Raw genomic sequence first — 22,023 nt, 5'->3', positions numbered from 1 at the left:
CGTGTACATTGCTTTGGCTAGTAAGAGGCCCCAGGCAGTATGCCCAATGCTCAGGGATGATGTGTGTTGCAGCCCAGCATCATCTGAAGGACACTAGATTAGCTAGTCCTGCCTTAGTGCATTGCTTCAGGAAGAATCCATCAACTGCTGTAGTGGGCAATACAATCTACTTCATCTACTTCCCAGGTTCACCTACTTCCCAGGTTCGCCTCCTTGAACTTGTTCCTATGCCAATGCTCTATCTCTTGAGTGGGGAATGTGCAACCTCCCAGCTGTTGCCAGACTACAACTCCCATCATCCATGGCCTCTGGTCATGCTGAATGGGGCTGATAAAAGTTGCTAGTTCAGCAACATCTGTAGGGCCATAGGTGCTCCCCACTCCTGCTCTATTTGCTGCCACTTATTTGAAGAAGCTCCAAAGAGATGGGGCTCAAACAACAGCATGCTGGATAGCAGCTTCTTCTGAGGCTGGTTTCTGAATCCAAGTGTGGGTTCAAATATCCCAGGATACTCTGAGACCAACAGAAAGGATCAGTGAGCCACAGGAGACGTGTGTGAGGTCCATGAGTATTTTACAAATGCTGAACAATTTTGTGTGCAGGAGGAAAAATGAAAAGTATGCAAGACCACCACAGGCATTGTTGGCTTCCAACTTTAATTCAATTTGAAGATGCTTACAGCTTTACATTTGGGGTGAAAACCTACAATTACATACACCTGTAGTATGGCCTTGCGAAGCATGAGCAGGAAATCAGAAACCGGCATTCTATTTCTTCCGGCAAATCGTGAATTGTTCCAGTGCAACGAACAATCATACATTTTATATTTCATTGGTCTTCATTAACGTGTCCTTGTGATGCATTAATTTTCTCCTTTCAAGGTAGACGTCAATTCACCAGTTTCTTTTAGTTCCTGGAAACAGAAAAAAGGGGGAGGAAGCATTCAGAGGCTGGTGTCACCAAAAGAACTCTAGTTAGCCTGTAATTCAGCTTTCCTCAACCTGGTGCCCTCAAGACTCCAACTCCCATTACCCCTAATCAAGCGATTTTAACAAGAGGACAGAGAGATACCCAAAAGCTTCTGTTGCTTTAGAAGTTGGACCTACCAGTCTGACAACTGGTAGCCATCTCTTTGGTAGAAGCCAGGAGACCAGAGAAGACTGCAGAAGATAACTGCAGTTGCCCCAGTTGCGGCAGTGAGCAGTCACCCCTGCAGACTCCTTAGAAAGGGGCAGGCATAGCAGATGAGGCAGGTGTCAGCTGTCTGATAGACGGACCACAGGGCAAGTGCATGACAGAAGGGCATCTCTGTCACCTTTAGCTAGCTCTAGAATGAGGCTTTGCTCAGTATACAACCTCTCTCTTAACGTGCTCTCTAGAATCTGGGCAAGCGTGATAAGCAGGGAGAGGTTTGTTATTTGTTATCTTTCTGAACATGGAAAGCACACCATGTTAATCCAAGGTTGCACAGTGAACATCAGTGCCAAGGAATGGCTGCCATCAAAAGTTTTGGCCCAATGCCTCTTCCTCGTGGCATTTAGCAAAACAGAACAAGCAGGATGCCATCATTGTTTTAGGCATTTCTACTGCTGGGAGTTGGGGAGGGAAGAGTGAAGCAAACAGTTTTGGTCTTAGCTATGCTTTGAAAAAGCAAGGCGTCGCCATTCCTTTGGACCAGGTTACCTGAAATATCACCTTCTCTTTAAAAGCCCCTTCTCAAAATGCACCACCAAGTGAAGTGAAGCAGACGGCTTCAGGAAGAGCCCACCCCCACTGAGAAATAGCCTCCCAAGAAAAGCTCGCCTGCTGCCTTCTTTATGGTCTCTTTGGTTCCAGGTAAATTACTTTTTAAATTTTTCTTTAGGACTTTTTTAGACCAGTTGCTCAAAGAGAATTCTCCATGTGGTGTGAAAGTCCACTTATATATAAAATACGACTAAAACACACCAGCTAATTAAAAATAAGTATATATAAAACCATCTTTATGGTTGGTTTGTCATGGTGGTTGTTCTGTGTTTTTGGTATATAAATTTTGTATAAATATATTACACCATAAATTTATTTATTTATTAATGTTTTCAAATATGTTGTAAGTTACTTGGAGGCCTCTGGGTAACAACGGACTAACAAGTCCAATAGATGATTATTATTAACATATAACACCGATAAAATGTTTAAAATAAACAATTTTTTCTCCCAGGCTTTTAGAAGCTGTCATCTTAAAATCTCAACTTTATTCCACTGCCCATATAGTGTATCTTAAATTATACTGAGAATTTGGTTTTAGGCCTTTCTCTACCAGAACTTTTATGTTTAAAATGTTTTTATGATTTTTTTAGTATTCTTCTTACTAAGAAGTTTTGGGGGGACTTAGATCTATTATTCGGCAGGCAAATACCAGAAATAAAAAATAATAAATATAATCTTAGTAAGATCAACAGAGAAAAATCTTGGGCAGGTTAGTAGATTAAAAATAGGTTCTTTATGTACTTTTCTTTATGTACTTTTTATTAACAGTTATATTTTTGGGGGGGGAGGGAAATGAGAGAATGATGCTGACCTAGAAAAACTTCCAAAATAACTAAACTTTAAACATTTTGTCAACTTCAATTTATTCAATGCCCTCTAAAATGCAGATTAACATGACTAATTTCCCCATCTCTTTAAAACCTATATAAAAAGAACCCTTTAATGCACTACTCCGAGAAATAAATGTGTGGGGTTTTTTTTTAAAAAAATGGATACATGAGCAACGTAATACCAACTTCTTTTTAAAACCTAATGAGATTTATTGATTCTGTCTTCCCGGGAGTTACAGTGCCTATGGTATTGGCTATAAAACATTCAAGACAAGAATAGGCTCAAGAGTATTTGGGTTTAGAAGCCTGCGCTTGTTCTGTTGCACACACACACAAAAATATGTATCAGAAGATGCAGTTAACAAATGCAGATCTATTTTTGTTGCTCAGGGCCTTTTCAAGAAAGCACACAATAAAGCCTTACCTTTTCTCAGGAATGAGAGACAGTTTGCTAGGCAAAATGTCATCACCTTACTCAAGAAAACACAACGTCAAAAAACTAAAACTGGGAACCAAATGAAAAGCTGTAAATGCACCCACAGGGGCGAAATGGTTCTTACAGGAAGGTAAGTGACTGCTGTCAAGAAAATACATTTCACTGCTACACTAGCAGGCAACATAGTTGCACACTGGAGATTTAGGGCTCCTTTCACCAATATATTAAGCTAATGATGAGAGTCACAGGAAAAACCAACTAAGTCACTCAGTCTCAAATCAAAAAAAGGATCATAAAAAGGAGTGTGTGTGGATGTGTGTGTGTGTGTCACCTCACCATGGCTGAACAAAGGGGAGAGATGCTCGAAAAAGGAAGAAGAAAACTCAAAATGCAGAGAAAACGCAGAGATAGATCAGTCTAGATGTAGCTGGGCAGGGAGGAATGCATAATAATACAGAGATTTACTTTGGAAATTTAAACGCTGCCCTTCCAATGGGTTTGCATTGCGTAGGGCACCTTACAACTTACACCTTACAATTAAAAAAATCACATAGTATTTACGGCTGCTGTGTTATCAGCAGATAAAACCTCTGAACAACTAGGATTGTTTCTAAAGGATGTAAAAAAAAAAAGGCACTAACCAAGGCAGGTTAAATGTCTGCCAGAATAAAAATGCTTTTTTGACCTGCCAGCAAAAAAAAATAGGGGGACGGTGGGGTTCAACCGATCTCACAGAGCAAGATAATGAATGGCTGCTAGCCACAGTGGACTGTGTTTTTACTTCCATTGTCAGAGACAGCGTGCATCTGAATATTAGTTGATGGGAATCACAGGTGGGGCAAGTGCTGTGCAGTGAGGTTCTGATGAGGGCTTCTCACTGGCATCTGGTTAGCCACAGTCAGAACAGGATGATGGGATAGATGGGCTTGACCCATCAGGCCTCTCCTTATGTTCTTGTGCAACTAGTTATGGCTGTGATCTCAACCCAACTGACCAGGGCTCAGCCACAGCTACGACACAAGAGAAAGGAGCAGGTAAGCTGATATGGAAATTGATGGTTCTTTGGGTATCCTGGACCAAGTCATGTTTTTATTGGCTAATGACTCTTCAAAGTGATGGTGTTTGCTGTTTAGGGATGTAAGAAGGAAAAAAACCACCCATTCAAAGAGCGACTGACAATATAACATGTCCAATATAAATGAGAACAAAATTTAGGAAGAACCTTTTTTTAAGAATGAAGATTACACACACCTACCAACTATTAAGTCTTTGCTTACCTTCACAATATCCAGGCCTCCAACAAGTTCCCCTTTCACATACAACTGGGGGTAGGTTGGCCAGTTTGAATACTTTTTTAATCCTTGCCGCACCTAAGGAGAATAAATGCTTGGTCAGCCTTCCACAGTGCAGTTTTTAAAGATGATGACAGAAAAAGCGCAAGCAAACAACGTACCTCTTCATCCTCCAATATATCAAACGTTTCATAATCAACACTAAAAAAAAGAATAATATAAAAAAGGGTTTTATTATGCAGGCTAGGAATATTCACTCAGCTACGCTAATTTCTATCGCTTATTTATCAGTGTAAAAGTGATCCCAGCGACTGTATTTCAAGAGTAAAATGCAAGATGTTGCAATACTGTAGTGATATATTTGTTTATTTAGAGAATTTGTAGCCCTCCCTTCAGCCAAAAAAGGCTCCCAGAGTGGCTTACATTACAATCAATTAAAACAAAACAGTCCCTGCCCACAATACTCACAATTTTAAAGAAAAACGACACGCAAGGGAAAGGGGACAGGGAGGGAAGAGGAAAAATATACTATATATTTGGTGAAATATCCTAATAAAAGAGAGAAATATTTACTGAAGACTAGCAGATAATCTATACAGGCCAATCCATTTAGGCAAATGGAAGTTAACTGGGCAAGGAATAGCTCAGTTGGTAGAGCATGAGACTCATAATCTCAAGGTCTTGGGTTCGAGCCCCACATTGGGCAAAAGATTCCTGCATTGCAGGGGGCTGGACTAGATGACCCTCGTGGTCCCTCCCAACTCTACAATTCTATTATTTTATAGTTCTATGACATAGGTCAGCTCCACCATTTGCAGATGTTGTGGGGGAGGGGTTGAGGGGAAGGCTAGAGGTGAACCAAAGGGAGCCCCTGATCACCTAACACTAACATGCAACATGTTCCTAAGATCAGCTTCTGTAGAGGCACACTGCAAAGCAGCCAAGGTAGCACCTCTCAGGCAAAAGGAAGCATTTCCTCACACAGTTCAGAGGGGCTGCGACATTTGCTATCACAAGATTGTAGTAATAGCCACCAACTTGGATGGTTTAAAAAGGGGTTATGGATGTGTCTTGGTGGCTGGGGTAGTACTTCCAGTATCAGAAACACTGTGCCACTGTTGCGAATGGAGACTGCTGCTGTGCTGAGGTGCTGCTTGTGGACTTTTCACAGGTTTCTGGTTGACCACTGAGAGAAGAGAATGCTGGAAGAGACGGCCCTTTCGTCTGATCTAGCAGCGCTGTTCCTATATATGAGTGCTCTTACTTTAAGAACAGATTCAAGGCAGAAAAATATTTACATACCCGGTACCGTTTAGAATTTCTAGAATTTGCTTGCTGAATCCACACTTCGCCATCTGCAGTAAGAAAACAACAACTCTGACGTGCATTATGTTCCAGTGCATGTATGTGGCATGTAGCAATCCCAAGTAAGTGTTTGAAGCACATTTATACACAACATTTTTATTTTCCACCTTCGCTACACCAAGGATGAGGAACCTGTGGCTCTCAAGATGTACTGTGCCGTTTGCTGGCCATGCTAGATGGAGGTAATGGAAACTGAGGTCCGTGTGGCGCAGTGTAGTGGTTAGAGTGTTGGACTAGGACCTGGGAGACCAGGGCTCACATCCCCACTTGGCCAGGACTTTGGGCCAGTCACCGCCTCTCAGCCTACCCTGCTTCACCGGGTTGTTGTGGGGATTAAATGGAGAATCATGTACAGCACCTTGAAAGCCTTGAAGAAAAAGGTGGGATATAAATAAAGGGTTCCACACCCCTGCACTTCATCATCAGAAACCGAAACATGTGGCTACTTTACCAGCTCCTTAGGAATTCTCAGGGAATGAATTATATTTGCCATCAACATCTGCTCGAGCAAAATTTTCCCATAGCAACCCATTACTCATATTGCATAATTAGGGCTGCGATTTTTGCAGGTGTCACAATGACGACGCAGTTGCCAGTGCCCCTCATGGTTCACATGGACTGTGGTTGTATACCCATGTACACATCTGTATATGACCACACAGGGAAGTAAGCAGTGTGAACTGCCCTATTCTACCCTCTGAGCTAAGGCGTCAGGAGAAGAGGAAAAAGAGATTGTTCTGTTGTGGCACCCCATTGATGGAACCTGGTGCCAACACTGATATCATTTCAGCCCCAGGCAAAGGTATCTTTATTGCTCCTAAGCCTTTAAGGTATTATTTTAACATGCTGTTAAAACGTATCCTTTTTTTAAAACCTCCTGTGTTTTCGTGCTCTAGAAAGCCATGCTGAAGGAGTGAAATTAAATATTTTCTTCATTCCCTACTTGCAGCAGCTGTCGGCTTGCTGTGTAGAGGTGAAAAACCCACAGCACCCACATATGACCACTACGTTACCTCCAGTATCAGAGAGAGTATGGTTCTGAACAGGCATCTAGTTGGCCGCCTTGAGAACAGAACGCTGGACTAGATGAAACGTCTTCCAATCCAGCAGGGCTCAACTTGGGTTCTTACGTTTATGATCTTTCACACCCAGGCACACTCCAGATGCTTTAAAATGACAACTCCCATCATCCCCAACTACTGGCTACACTGGCTGAGGTTTATAGGAACTGTACTCCAAAACATCTGGGTGCCACTAGGCTGGGGACAGCTGGCCTAAAGGATTTTAAGCACTAAAAGCATTTCCAAGAGCCTTACCTGCTTATTTCCTTTCATAAAGAGCATCACAGAAGCTTTGTTTATCAGGTCTTTAAGCCTAAAACAAGAGGCGGGGGGAAATACAGATAAAGTAGAAGAGTCTTAGATAAAGGATTTTTTAACCTGGGTAAAAAAGGCAATACAGGAATTTAGCCTAAAAATTTGTCTAGTTTTAAAGCCACAGTGCTCCGGTTAATAATAATCGTAATTATTGTAAAAGTCGTTGTTATGATTATCATTATCATTATTATTACTGGCTGTCCCTCTGACCGCGTTGGCCCACAATAAAACATCAAACATTAGAAACTTCCCTTCCCAGGGCTGCCTTCAGATGTCTTCTAAAGGTTGTATAGCTACTTATATCCTTGACATCTGATGGAAGGGTTGTTCCACAGGGCGGGTGCCACTACCGAGAAGGCCCTCTGCCTGGTTCCCTGTAACTTCACGTTTCACAGTGAGGGAACCACCAGAAGGCCCTCAGAGCTGGACCTCAGTGTCTGGGCTGACCAATGTGAGTGGAGATGCTCCTTCAGGTATACTGGGCCGAGGCCGTTTAGGGCTTTAAAGGTCAGCACCAACACTTTGAATTGTGCTTGGATTAGTTGTAGTTTCCAAGTTCCCAACAAGGTTACTGTGTATTCTGCTTGACCTGTTGCCTGCTTTCCTCCCAACGTTTTATTTCTAACCAAGTTTCACAACTAGACTAGTGGAATCAGTGTGCAATTGCCACCCTCGGGATTCAGGAATCCCCACACATCTAGATCACTTTGGGTTCCACATTATTGGAAGTCCAAGACCAGTGTGGACAAAGGCAGGAATTTGCCCTATTCTCGGGGAGAAGCAGAGGGCTGGATTGCACTCTGTGTAAATTGCAAAGGATTGGATGGAGGTGTGAGGCACGCTGGTACAGGATGAGACAATTTAACAAAAAATAAAATATCCCCAGTTTTACCCCTTTGCTTTGGGGATGAAGGTGACCAAAAAAAAGGTGAGGTGGCAGCAAATACCAGGTAGCAAGATCTGGCTGGCAGCTCTACAGGGCTGTTGTGCAGCAGATGGGCAAGGAAAATGAAGGTGAACGAAAACCATAAGGCACAGAATTCCGTGTACTATGCATAGTAATCCTACACAGCAATAGTTTTAATGGGGAGATCATTAATGGAATATGTGATTTTCCTTCGCAATATTTTTTTTAAAAAGGTAAAATGTATCATACCTGTCTTCTATTTTATGTGCCTTGGGGCAGGTCGTCTCCAGCTCTCCAGAAGCCTCAAGCTCCTGAAAAGAGAATTATTTCAAATTCATAAACAAAACACTATTTTAAAATTACGTTACTGAAAATGCAGATCTTTTGTTTTCTTACCTTAACAATGTCCAGTCCGCCTATAAGTTCCCCAGCTACGTATAACTGTGGGTAAGTAGGCCAGCTGGAGTAGGTTTTCAGGCCCTGACGTACTTCTTCATCAGAAAATATATCAAAGCTGCTATACGCAATGTTATGTTTGTTAAGAATCTCCACTATTTGTCTGCTGAAGCCTGGAGGTTACGGGAATAAGAAAAAGAAAAGCACAGACCTTAACGAGGCTTTAACTTTAACCAAAACTGTGGTTTAGTGTCTACATTACAGCTTATATTAACATGTGTTGCAAGAAAACTGCCCCCACACAAAAAGGGAAATCTCAAAGGAAGACAATGTTTATCCAAATTGCATACCCTAGCAAAAACTACAGAGCTGAGTTTACAGAGCTTGTTCTGCTGCTGGCTCTGTTTTGAAGTGTGATGTCCAGTTTAGGCAAAATCAAACCCATGCAGATAAATGTAATGCTTTGATCCAACCAAGGCTCTTATTTTAATATTTAGGTAGATATATTTACAACATAATGAATATTGCTCCAATCCCCTTAAAAAAAAAACACTTTCAAGAATGCAGATTCAACTTATAGTGAGTTGGCATTAGTCTTATCAGTGTAAACAGAATTGATTTCCAAATAAATCATACAGTTCAATTTCTGAACAAAATCTACCTTTTTTCACTATAATACAAAATTTTGATATTTGAACTGTTTGAAGCACTGCATGTCCCAAATCTGTAAGTCTGCACAATTTTTCTCCACATAGAAATATTTCAACCACACAACTTTCAGAAAAACAACGTTAACCTAACTCCTTAATTAGCAACTTGCATAAATATCAGTGTAATAAACCTGCATAAATATCAGTTTTGAAACCACAACCCATATCAAGTTTGGCATATTTTTCTGCTGTTTTAAAATCCTTTCCTAAAGAAAAATTATCTTCCTCAGACAACTAAATATCCAGTATATAAATTAAAGTAGCTCTACCTGGTGAGACCTGAAACACCTCACACCAATTTTCAAAAGGTTCTAATAAATGGGATTTAAAGCAACAAATTTTAAAAAGTTTCAGGCACACACAGACAAAAGGAACCTTTACATGATTTTCCATCTCACAAATTCATCCATTACTTTTGATATGTGCTGTAGCTCCAGGTCCTCCATGATCTGCATTTTGAGCCATGAGCAAGTAGCATTTATTTATATGGCATCTAAGTTGCTTTTCTTCCACAACTGAAGCATTAAGTTCTTGTACAGCCTGGAGTGAAACAAGAATCCCGAATTCCACTTCCCCCCACTACCACCAACCCGCCATTCATCTGGGAGTTCATTAGTAAACAGCTACAGGCTGATTGCTGATGGTTATTCTGCTGCCAATATATTAACTCGTTTCTACTGTAAGAGGCTGAGAGGAGAGAGAAAGAGAGCGCTTCATTTTAGCTGTAGGCAACTCCATGCAGACGAGAAAGATTGATTGGTGGCGGTTCATTTTTAAGGGTTAAAGTAGCAGACTGGAAATGTTATGCTTAGGGATAAAGTGCCAACACTGCTTTATTCCCATAACAAAAGGTTTAGGCTGACTTTCTGAGCAAACACCATCTGAGCAACACAAGAGCTAATGAAAGCGCCGCTGAAGTGCGCGTACGTGAACACACAGGCCGCTTGAAGAGTGGTGCGGACGCTGCGCTGCCGGTGATAGGAAGCTAAGTACAATTATAATACTAATGATGTAAGCAAGCAACAAGCCCGTGAGCACAGAGCCAAGGGGATAGACCTCATTTAACATTATTATGAATTGGCTTTCCGTAGGAAGTGGCGAAATGCGGGACATAACAAGGATTTCTGATTCCACACCAAGATCCAATTACGCTCCGTTGCAATTGACAACCTGCTATTAGTATGAAAATTAGCCTGGACACCATCCATCAGGAACCTCTTCTGCACAAGATGCATTGTGCAGAAGCTCCCGGCTGACCCGCTCCTGGGCCTGAAGCTGCATTGCAAGCCGAGGGGGCTGAACTCCAGTAAAAGGCCAAGGGGCTGCTTTCTTACCCTAAGCCTGGGGCCACTCAGCTGTGGCACTCTGTACAACACCCAGAGCCTCGGACAGTGCTGGCTACGGCTGACAGGGCCCCAGCAACATGGGGGCCACCACAGGTTAGCCCCTTCCCACCATCCCTACAGCTAGTCCCCTCCGTTGTCAACACAGCTGTCCTAGCAGTCGACTTGAGGAAATAAGGACTGGCTTACTATTGTGTTAGCTGTGTTAGTTGTGGCACATATTATGAACGACATTGGCTAGTGAGGTGTGTATGGATATATAGCCCAGTCACGACAAATGTCTCTCTAAGCCCAAGGTGGGGGGAACTATATATATTCAATTTATTATAGAACAGCAAAGGAGAGCAGCAATGTTATCTTCAGCCTTAGTACTTTGCACTAATTCTGATCCTCCCAGATTACATGCAAATCACACCAGCTTTTGGAACTTGCTGCCCACTGCAACCAGCAATTGCCCTCAAAAGACCACTGAGATAGTGTAATATATCTACCTTGCTAGAGACACACTCTCCTCCCACCCCCCTGGACTGGTGGGCTTGCAGGCTGCATTGCGTTAACACATCGCAAATAGCTCAGCTTCTCCCTCTTATAGAAGGAATATGCATACGGTGCATGTGCAGCCGGTACCAAACCACATAAGCACAGTATCATACTGTGGTGCTTACGTATGCACCATGTCACATGAAAGCATCTGTACATGAGAAATATTAAAGCTCTCCATAGAGCCATATTAAGATGTAAGCTTCAAACCTGAAGCCACTGCTCCATCTGCAACCCCATACAGTAGGGTGAATTTTTATGTCTCAGAGTGAAGGGGGGGAACCTAACTAGGGCATTGTTTGCATTCTGAGAATTCAATGACAACTTCAACAAGATGATGCCCTTGCCTTGCTGGGACTCTGTTTGCTTATAAGCTTGCGGGGAGAGAACCAAAAAATGTATAATGAGTTACCAGGCCATTTGTCATACCTTGATCTCCATTATTTCAGTTTAGTTCATTTTTCTTTTATAAAGTGGTATATGAACACTATTGGTAATGAAAAGACAGTACATTCCATAATTAGAGCCATTTCCAGAAGAAAAAGAAAAAGAAGATTCAGTAATTGAATTGGCTCAAGGAATCAAAAATTTTATTCTTGGGTTATACCACCTAAATGCCAATGTGTCCTTTAACAAAATCACTAACCCGACAGGTTCAGTGATGGAATGTCAATTAATTTTCACCAATGGATGTTAACAAGAAGTGATTCTGAAATGTTTTCTTATAGGCTGCTAACTGACATCCCTAAACAAATGCTTACGCTATGTCTCTTATGGTATGTATTGCTCAGACTGATGCTTGTGCAATGGACCTCAGTGACCCACCTTGAGTTTCTGAGGGCAACTACTCTGTCACTTGACCCTGAAAATCTGCTGCTTGCTTAAAACATCTCCCTCTGCACGGTTTTAAGACATGTCCTGTTTTTACTCCCCTTTTAATTTCATTGTTCAATCAGTACACAGCTATTCTTACAGAGCAACATGGTGCATGCGAGGACCTCTGCACACTGACAAATAGATTGTTGAAGGGGAGGAGGCAGAAAACTGAAAAAGTTAGAACTCGACCCAAGCACAAAAAAAGTTTGAGAACAGTGCTCTGGCTTGATGACTGTGGCTTTAAGCCTCAACTCATTCAGGCAATACAGCTGTGTGGACATGGCTGGACTTGGGCTGCTAGGTGCCCTGGACACAGTGGAAACCTATATTTGCATCACCGTTATTCTCCATCCATCTCCATTCCAACTCCACTCTAAGGCCCTAAACCTCTGGCCTCACCAACTGTTGATCTAGCAACCATATTCTACTTTTCGGAACCTAACAAGATGGTGGGCCAATACAAAGGCTATAGTGTGGCTGCAGCTAATGGGGTGCAAGGCAGCCTTGAAGGGGAACAGCACTATCCCAATCGACTTATCCCCTCTGGAGCCTAGGACAACAGTTCCATTTGTCGCAAAGCAAAGGCCAACAATGGTGACAGGAATAGCAGCCACTCAGATAGAAAGAGCAAGATATAATATCGTTAGATACTCCTTAGATATCTAGCCCTGCTGAATAAAATAGAAATTCAAGACAATTCCTACCACAACGAGGCTCCTGAGGTGTTCCCTTCATAAACAGCATGCAAGGTGCAGCATTTGTCAGTTTCTGGAGTCGCACATTCAGGTCTTCGTTCACATTGTCATTAGAGCCAGGCGGGATAGTCGAGCTGGAGGCGTGGCGCTGGACTTTCTTGGTCAGTTCTGGTGCATGAGCACCGTCTAATTGGTCAATTTTTTGGGAATTCTACCAACAGAGAACAGCAGTTTGGGCAAACATTATGAACTTCACAAGCAGAGTCTTTAAAAAGCTACTGGAATTTGAACACACATACTCTCTCTCTCTCTCGCTAGACCATATACAAGCGTTATTTTGTAGGATTCAAGTCAAAGCAGGTTAAAAGCCCCCAGAGAAATCCACTGAGTGCTACTGATGTACAATCTCATTTCTATAGGGCTAACACAACTGAAGGAAGCACACACATGGCCAGAACGTGTAGTAGGTTAACTAACCCAAGCTCTGCGCTTGGTGAATGGAATTTTGTTAAAACTCGCTTTAACAACAATATCATTACCTGCCAAAAGGATTTTGGACGGATCACCACAACGAGCTTAGGAACCAATCAATAATCATCTCCACATCACTATCCAACAGTGTTAAAAGGTTTCAAATTCAGGAACTGCCTGGTGATGCAGAATGTATTTCTCAAAAAAATGTTTCTGCAAGTTTCAGCGTAGGGTAGCTTCAAATTTTTTGAAATAGGCCTTCACCACATGGCTAAGACGAATGCAATTCCCAGCATTCCTAAATTAATCAAATGTTACCTCTGAACGAAGTATCACACCAGCACTGAGAACAGAGAACATCATAAGCATCCATGGAAGTAAGCAAGCTAAAAAAAGGCTTACCTTAAAAAACAAGAATGTTGGGACTGAAGTAATTTCATATTTTTCAGACACTTCGGGAACCGCTTCAGCTTCCAGCTTAAAAACAAACAAACAAACAAACATAAAACATCTTTTGTTTCCAAGCTCTTATTTATAGTTTAGAGTGTGCTGGCTGATCTTGTCTACACTGTTCTTTTAGTCATGTTAAATGCTTAAAAAGGATTTCAGTGCAAAAGTTTGTGACACATTTGCATTTAAATGAAACTCACAGGGAAGGCTTGTCATCCACTGAGCCTGCAGTGTCAAAACAGGTTCAGAGGTTTTTATTTTGTTGCACATTTCAAAAGATGCCTGGAGGCTGTGAATAAAAATTTTGGTGCACTAGTGACCTAGTAAATTTTCAATCATATGCAGCTACTACTATATTGAAATCCATAAATCACTGACCCCAGTTATGTCATGATTACAGTGCTTATTTTCTGCCCACAGCAATTCTTGCTGTTTGCTCTATTGACTAATTTCAAGAGGCAGTACATCATGACTGACATTTGCAGCCTTCTGCAAATTATGAAGCAAAAAAGGAGTATTTCTTCAATAAACTATTGATGCCTGCTAAATTTTTGTTTTTAACTCTTGCAAGACTGCTAGATATTAGTATACTACTGACCTGAAACCTAAACAGATCATCAAATACAAAATTGTAGAAAATGCAAATACCAAATACATTTCCATTTACAGACACAGGAGACACATATGATCCAACTATAAAGGACTATATGACTGTTGGGAAACGGGAGGCAGACAGGGTAGTTTGCTTAAGAGCACATTAATTCTGGCATGTGATATACATGCGTGAATGCCTGAAATATTGGTGAATGTTTACATTAGCATGTGAATGCTGATATCCCCAATGAGTTTTGTGGATATCCTAAAACAGATATCTTTTAAACACAGTATTCACTGGGGTTTCTGAGCTGGGGAAGGGTCACAGCTCATCTGATTTCCATGCAGCAAGCCCCAGGGTCCAATCCTCAGCATCTCCAGGTAGGACAAGGAAAGAACCCAGCCTAAAATCCCATAGAGCCGTTGCCAGAAAATGTGGATAATACTGAGTTAGCTAGATCAAGGGTCTGACTCAATGTAAGGCAGCTTCCTATGTTCCTATGCCCTTAGAACACGGGCTCTCTTTGGGAGGATGTATGCTTCTGCATACCCGTTGCTGGAAAATGCAGGAGGCGAGAGTGCTATTGAGCTCAGCTCTTGGCTTCTAGGCTCCCCATAGGCATCTAGCTGACCACTGTGAGAACAGGAAGCTGGTCTAGATGTGTGACTGGCTCTTCTCATGTTCTTCATTGTTGGAGATTCACAGCATTTGGGAGGCCTGTCCACATTTACACGTGAGAGCTGTCTTAAACCGAGTGAATTTCATGTCACGCATACATGGAGATTTGTAAGTGGAAACAGCAAGAAGGAATGAGCTACTTGAACTTTAAAGCAAACCCCGTGACTCTCTGTTGTGAAGATTAAGGGTAATGAGACATTAGGCGTGAAGAGAGATAAATTAGGAGAGCAAAGTCACATTGACATCTTGCACTTTATCCTAAAACTACAATCAGTACCTGTCGATGCAAATTTTCAATAAAGCGTATTACTTAAGGTGTAATTCAAACAACAACAACAACAACCTTGACTATGGAAAGATAGCAATTCCAGCTAAGTTTAATTATTTACCGTATTTTTCGCCCTATAGGACGCACTTTTTCCCCTCCAAAAATGAAGGGGAAATGTGTGTGCGTCCTATGGGGCGAATGCAGGCTTTCGCTGAAGCCTGGAGAGCAAGAGGGGTTGGTGTGCACCGACCCCTCTCGCTCTCCAGGCTTCAGGAAGCTCTGCGCAACCCTCGGGAGACCGGCGCCACTTCGCGCCCGCCTCCCGATGGCTGCGCAGAGCTGCCTGCATTCCAAAGCCTGGGGAGACCGGCCTGACTTACCGCTGGCCTCCCTAGGCTTGCGGATAGCAGGCTGTTCTCGGGGCTGGGACTGAGGGAAGCTCGGGCTTCCCCCGCGCCAGCCCCGCGCCTGGGGGGGGGAATTTTATTTCTTTATTCCCCCCCAAAAAAAAAACTAGGTGCGTCCTATGGGGCAAAAAATATGGTATGTTCATATGATCAGGACATGGAGCAGGATCAATTTTCCAGCCTTCTGTTGTTAGGTCATAAAGCTTTAATATTTCCTACTATTAGGGAAATGGAACATTATTGTGCAGGTTTTCCTGTGCTGTTTGATTCTTACGGTAAGTATCTCTGCTTATTTCAGTGGCACCTAGAGGTGACTCAAGTGTCCAGGTGCTCATGACAAACTCCATCCCAACATAACTGAATCATCTCAGTATATATGTGGGATCAATGTTTGAAAGCTCCTCAACACCAACATCTTATGTACGGTTCTCTGTAGTGACAGCCTTTAGGTGGTGAAATTCCTTCGCTCCAGAAGTTCATTAGCATTATACAGTTTTCAGCAAATGCTGAAGACACACCTCTTCACCCTGGCTTTGAAACCTGGTGTGCGTTTTCAGGATGCGGGTGGTGCTGTCATCTAAACCACAGAGCCTAGGACTTGCCAATCAGAAGGTCGGCAGTTCGAATCCCCACAACAGGGTGAGCTCCCGTTGCTCGGTCCCTGCTCTTGCCAACCTAACAGTTCGAAAGCACGTCAAAGTGCAAGTAGATAAATAGGTCCCGCTCCGCAGGGAAGGTAAACGGAATTTCGTGCGCTGCTCTGGTTTCGCCAGAAGCGGCTTAGTCATGCTGGCCACATGAGCCGGAAAAACTGTCTGCAGGCGAACGTAGGCTCCCTCGACCAGTAAAGCAAGATGAGCACCGCAACCCCAGAGTCGTCAGCAACTGGACTTAACTGTCAGGGGTCCTTTACCTTTACTATTCCTGTGATTGAAATTTGTTTTCATTGTTTTCAATACTGAAATTTAAATTGTTGTAATTTGACCTGCTGGTGGAGGGCAGGCAGTAAATTTAACAGCAGCAAGAAGGCAGACTTTTATTTATGTTTTTTTCCCCTCACTTTGTTTTGTACTACTTGTGGGGTGGTTTCTATAGTATTTTAATGCATAAAAAACCACTCTTACCACAATAAAAGGTTACATGCCACAGAGTTAGCTAGCCATTCTGAGGTGGCAGAGCTACAGAAGGCAAATCAGCTCCATCTCTGGCAAACAAGTACAATAAGCTTTCTTTTCTCTTTTCTGTTTCTGTTTAGCATAATTGATGTTGTACTTTCATGTTTCATCTTTCCTCATTGTAACTCACTAAAAACCCCATCTATTTTCAGTTAATCACTACCACGCAAACGTATTAATTTTATAATTAATTTGACTTCAGGCAATACAATTATAGACTTGCACAATGATGGGACTTTACTTACTGTAGCTAACTGTTACCAATAGCGACTTAATGACACATTACTCAACTACAAGAACTACTAGTACAATAATGCAGAGTTCTGTTCCATACCATACATCAAGTCCAAAGCTGTTTGGCTGAAACACTGCGGTCACAGATATTTATGTTCTAAGTGTCATGGTGGGGCATCTTAATGGCCCAGTTCACACAACACATTACACCACAGTTATAAACGAACTGTAGTTTAATATAAACACACCTTGTGCTAGTGTGCGCTGCTGAAAATGTTTCATTCCACTACTTTCCTGTTCCTGCTGATGCCACACCGCCAGGAGACAAATCACAAGAAGCAGGCCAAGAGCAAATCTTGGGTACCGCTTGTGGTTTTGCTTGGAAAGATATAAGCCATGAGTCTTGAGTTCAGATTGCAAAACAATCTGGACCTTTGCTTGCTTCCCAGCAGAGAAGTAGGAACTTCTCAGCAACATACACATTCCCACAGTTTGTTTTTAACTACGGTTTCAATGTGACATGCAAACTGGGCCAATATCAATTTCTGGGCGTAATCTATCATTATTATTGTATATTGCATTTGTATCCCAACTTTTTCTCCAGTGAGATTGGAGTAGTATACATGGCTCTCCCCCTCATTTAAAGCCCACAACAATCCTGTGAGGTACATTAGGCTGACTGGCCCAAGGTCACCCAGTGAAGCTCATAGCTGACTAGGGATTTGAACCCTGGGTCTTCCCTTTGAATGGCACTAACAGTTCAACCACTGTAACATTTTCATATGGCACAAAGCACTGTGAGGAGTTGGTGGGCAAGCAAATCAACTGGTCATACACAGGGGCAAGCTTGTGTCTCACATTAGTTGAAGTCAATGGTCAACTACGAGGAAGCAGGCCAGTGACACAGTGGCTCAGGACAACCCTTAACAACGTATCTTGCAAATATATTTCCATGAGCAGAGGGTTGGGGGTTAATTAATGGTGTAGGCCACATGGCAATTGACACCTCATCATGGTTTGAGGAATTCCTAAAGCATGGAGCTGAGGAATACTGACACAAAAGTTTAATGTTTGTTTTTCAGCACTATAGGGGTGTTTTAATCCAAACTACTAATGAAGGGTTGATGAACAGCACTTGTAACTAGCGCATTTTTCTTTTCCTACCTACCAGAGTGCCATTACTGGGACATACAAGTATTATTACACAAATCCAGATTTCAATCTACCATAGGAAGACAGCCACCATACATAATTATGCAAACCCAAAAACTTACGTATCTTTGTTGGGTGAAATCAGTAGCTAAAACACAAATTAAGAGAATATCTATTTGCCCAACCCGCAGCATCATTGCATCAAATCACACAGGGGGGGGGGGCTTTTTTAAAGAGTAGTATTGCTTTCTTAAATCCCTTGGATAAGAAGATCAGGATTTAGTCAATTGCATTACAGGAAGAAAAGCTACTGGGAGTTGTATTAAAAGTGCTAGCTCAAGTAACTAAATGAGAAAAAAGAGTATTAGCATTATAGCTGGATACTTGGCAATCAAAGATTTGGATGGCTATTTCATGTCAACATTTTGAATAGCAAGCCTCTTAGACCTGCTTGCCCCCTCAGATCTTAGCCATAGAGTACTTATGTCTCACCAGACCTCTTTCTATCAGCTTTCCTTATCACAGAACACTACCTCCTGTTTTTATACTGATGCTTGCAAACAACCACTGAGTCCATGCTTTCACCAGAAAGTAAGCGACATCTCAGCGTTTTCTAAGGCAACCAAAGTAAGGAGAGGTTTTCTCCCTCCTCACATACTGTGGAGATTTCTCCTCTCCCCATCATCCACACCACCATCAGAATCAAGGCACAGGCCCCAGTCTCCAGGTCCAGATTTGCTTTCCACACCTAGTAGGAGATTCGATCACAGGGCATAAGTGTGTGTGTGTGCAGCTCAGAGTATGGTGTTGATAACACCAAAGGTGCAGGTTTGACCCCCGTGTGGGGCAGCTGCATATTCCTGCATTGCAGGGGGTTGGACTAGTTAATCCTCAGGGTCCCTCCCAACTCTACAAGTCTATGATTCTATGCACGCACCTCCCCATCACAAAAGACATTTCTTTCTATCACCTCCCACTGACTTTCATGAGATAACTTTACAGACTGTGGCATTTCCTAGGCTGCTAAGCATTGCCCCTACTCTCGACGCTGTCACCAATTAGCTTTAATAAGTTATTGTAGTTTTAAAGTAAGGGAATAGGAGAGTCTATGACACTTACAGTGGTACCTCGGTTTAAGAACTTAATTCGTTCTGGAGGTCCGTTCTTAACCTGAAACTGTTCTTAACGTGAGGTACCACTTTAGCTAATAGGGCCTCCTGCTACTGCCGCACCATGATTTCTGTTCTCATCCTGAAGCAAAGTTCTTAACCCGAGGTACTATTTCTGGGTTAGCAGAGTCTGTAACCTGAAGCGTCTGCAACCCGAGGTACCACTGTTACTACCAAGGAAAGAGAACAACAAGGCAATTGCAAAGCCACAGTAGACCCAAGCTGCCCAGTTCCAAGGTTTTAAGCAATGTAGGAGCAGCTAGAGTAGTTACGCTTCCACCTTTTCCCAGTATGCATACAGCAAGTGTTCATGTTAGATCAAAAGCAGATAACACAATGTCAGTTCAACTTACTTTCACAAATGCAACCTGGAGATGCTCCTTTGCTAGCTCAGCCATGACACTGTTCATTTGAACACACTGAGGAGCCCATGGGGCCCAAAAATGAACCACCACTAAAGACCTGTGATGAAATAAACAGGGGAAACAGAGAGGTCAGATGCCAGCAAAACAATGTAAAATAAAAGCAATCAGAGTCACAGCGAAAGGTTCTAGCTTTAATCACTAGTTATCTCACATGAAAAGATCTCGGGAAGAGGACAGAAAAGGTTTCTCTCTGCCTGAGACCCTGGAGAACCACTTCCAGTCAAAATTGAGATGAGTTGGCCAAACAGACCAACAATCTGACTCCATGGCTGCAGTTAGATTGTTCTCTGTCAGCTTAAAAAGCCAAGATACGAACAAGCTGTGTGCACATCTTCCTTTACACAAGCAAGCAGAGACAGGGAGGAAGTTTTCTGTTAACCAGAAACTGAAAGCTATAGTTAACTGTCTCTGGTTGCATTAGAATATTTTGAGACAATTTCAAACCATGGCTTAATATCCTGGCTTTGGAAAAAAAGCCATTAACCATAGCTTCCTGGTTCAGACAAAATGGGAAACTAGGGTGAACTGAAAAGTTACTCGTTTGCTCACCTCTGCTACAAAGGGAGAAGAAAAGACAGTGAGTACACAGCCACAAGTATTGCTCATATCACAGTACAGTGTATGGCAAGCCAATGCTCCCCATGAGCTGCCTTCTGGTTCTACACAAGGCAGTGATCCAAATTCAATTATCGCTCACTGCCACACATCCCATTTTCATATTCTAGGTACAGTGGTACTTCGGGTTAAGTACTTAATTCTTTCTGGAGGTCCGTTCTTAACCTGAAACTGTTCTTAACCTGAAGCACCACTTTAGCTAATGGGGCCTCCCGGGGCCGCAGCGCCGCCAGAGCACGATTTCTGTTCTCATCCTGAAGCAAAGTTCTTAACCTGAAGCGTATGTAACCTGAGGTACCACTGTAATTTACAACCATGATGTGTTGCCCCTCAGTGGGAGATTGCATAGCCAAGACTTCCAACCTAGCAATTCCCCAGCAATTCTAGCCACACTAGAAGGTACAAAATGAACCTGTTAATTCACCTCATTTTACTCCATTATACCCCATAATCATTCCATGGGATGGATAAATAAGGGTCCTGGCAGTCATAGAGGTTCTGCAGAGAAAAGTTGCTAACAACTAGGGCTGGGGCTTTCCTTTCCAACACTCTTGGTCTTTTTCACAGGTCATGCTAGCAGAAATCCATAGTGTTTTTAAATCCCCTTTATGATTTGGCAACAGAATATTCCTACATCATCAACGGTTCTTTGAGAAAGAGAAATCCCAATCACAGGCCGGGGGCATCTTTCCCTCCTGGCTGGGTGTGTAAATCTCTCCCACACATGTGTATCAACCTTGTGTTTAAACACTAGTCTCATAGCCACAGGCAAACCAGAAATACATGATGGCAAGTGGATGAGCTGGCAGAGGAGCAACATAGCAATCTAGCCCTCTATTGCACTCAGCACATAAAGGAAGGCATCTGCAGAACTTTTGTCTCACCTTTATCAACACTGGGCAGGATAGTAAAAAAAAAAAGGGGGGGACATTCTAATACTATAAAGTTATAGCCTGCAAAGACACTCATACATCAGGAAAAGTGTGCAGATCCCTTTGTTAAAAAGTACCAGCACTTAAGTCTGATACAGTGTCATTTATGTGATCTGACCTGCTCCCTTAACCTCTGTCCTGTGGGGGAGCCAAGACCATGCTCCCGCCCCCATACACACGTGTCCTTTTCACGCTTTTATATTTCACACGATTGTGGACTGGACCCTAAAAGCGCACACTTCTAGGAAGTAAAACTGCGCACAAATTAAGCCTACTTTAGGCGTCTTACTCAGAAGGACGGCGGCGTCGTTGTTGGGCACGACCCCCGAAGCCCGTCTACTCAGAAGTAGGACTTTCAAGCCTTATTTATCCCCGCACAGGAGAAGAACTCTTGCCACCCTTCAGCCCTCTCGCTCGTGAGAAGGGTAAGGGAAGCGCACAAGGCGGGATAACGACAGCTGAACTCCTAGCCATGCTGGCTAGAGAGAAAGCCCCCATTCGGCTCAGCGGCCCAAAACGTCGGAATGGACACCCGCATCAAGTGAACGTGTGAATGCGGAGCGCCGGCCTGGCAGCGGGCGCTGCTGCTGCACCACCACCCGCTTTCGGCTGCGGCTCCTTTTCCCGGCTGTTTGCCAGCCTCGGAGCCGAGCTTAGAAGGCGGCGGCGGCAGCAACAACGTACCTTCCCGGCTGCTGCAGCAGATCGCGAAACTGGTCGGCGGACGCCGCTTCTGCCAGAGCTGCCGCTCCTCCTTCTGCCGCCATGGCTGGTGCTGATCTCGGCGCCGCCGCCAAGCGAGGGAGGGAGGGATGGGGACTGGGAGGTGCTAAACGCACATGTCGCCTACCAGCCTATCGCCTCCGCTAAGGCGGCCTCACTGCGCATGCCCTGGGGTTGTTGTTGTTTTGTTTTTTTTTCCCCTCACCCTCCGATT

General features: G+C 43.1%; 1 protein-coding gene across 1 annotated transcript; it reads right to left on the bottom strand.

Moving 5' to 3' along the window:
- Positions 1 to 637: 637 nt before the first annotated feature.
- Positions 638 to 21,929, bottom strand: GLRX3 (glutaredoxin 3). The gene is made up of 11 exons (XM_081189511.1): positions 21,771 to 21,929; positions 19,468 to 19,576; positions 13,389 to 13,463; positions 12,525 to 12,726; positions 8,352 to 8,524; positions 8,205 to 8,266; positions 6,989 to 7,046; positions 5,610 to 5,662; positions 4,469 to 4,508; positions 4,293 to 4,385; positions 638 to 913 (listed from the first exon to the last, which is right to left on the bottom strand). Exons 1-11 carry the CDS (start codon positions 21,851 to 21,853, stop codon positions 863 to 865), a joined length of 999 nt encoding a protein of 332 aa, XP_081045637.1. The 5' UTR covers positions 21,854 to 21,929; the 3' UTR covers positions 638 to 862.
- Between the last annotated feature and the right edge of the window lie 94 nt (positions 21,930 to 22,023).

Source organism: Podarcis bocagei, assembly GCF_964188305.1.
Source record: "Podarcis bocagei genome assembly, chromosome: 4".
Classification (NCBI taxonomy): domain Eukaryota; kingdom Metazoa; phylum Chordata; class Lepidosauria; order Squamata; family Lacertidae; genus Podarcis; species Podarcis bocagei.
Note: the sequence above shows the minus strand (reverse complement) of the source record. Positions and strands in the feature narration are given on the sequence as shown.

Excerpts from the sequence above, each read along its gene's own strand:
- GLRX3 (XM_081189511.1), bottom strand. The coding sequence starts at position 21,853 with ATGGCGGCAGAAGGAGGAGCGGCAGCTCTGGCAGAAGCGGCGTCCGCC. Across the intron at positions 7,047-8,204 it reads GCACATAAAATAGAAGACAG|GCTTAAAGACCTGATAAACA; the intron begins GTATGATACATT and ends CTCTTGTTTTAG. Across the intron at positions 4,386-4,468 it reads ATATATTGGAGGATGAAGAG|GTGCGGCAAGGATTAAAAAA; the intron begins GTACGTTGTTTG and ends TATTCTCCTTAG.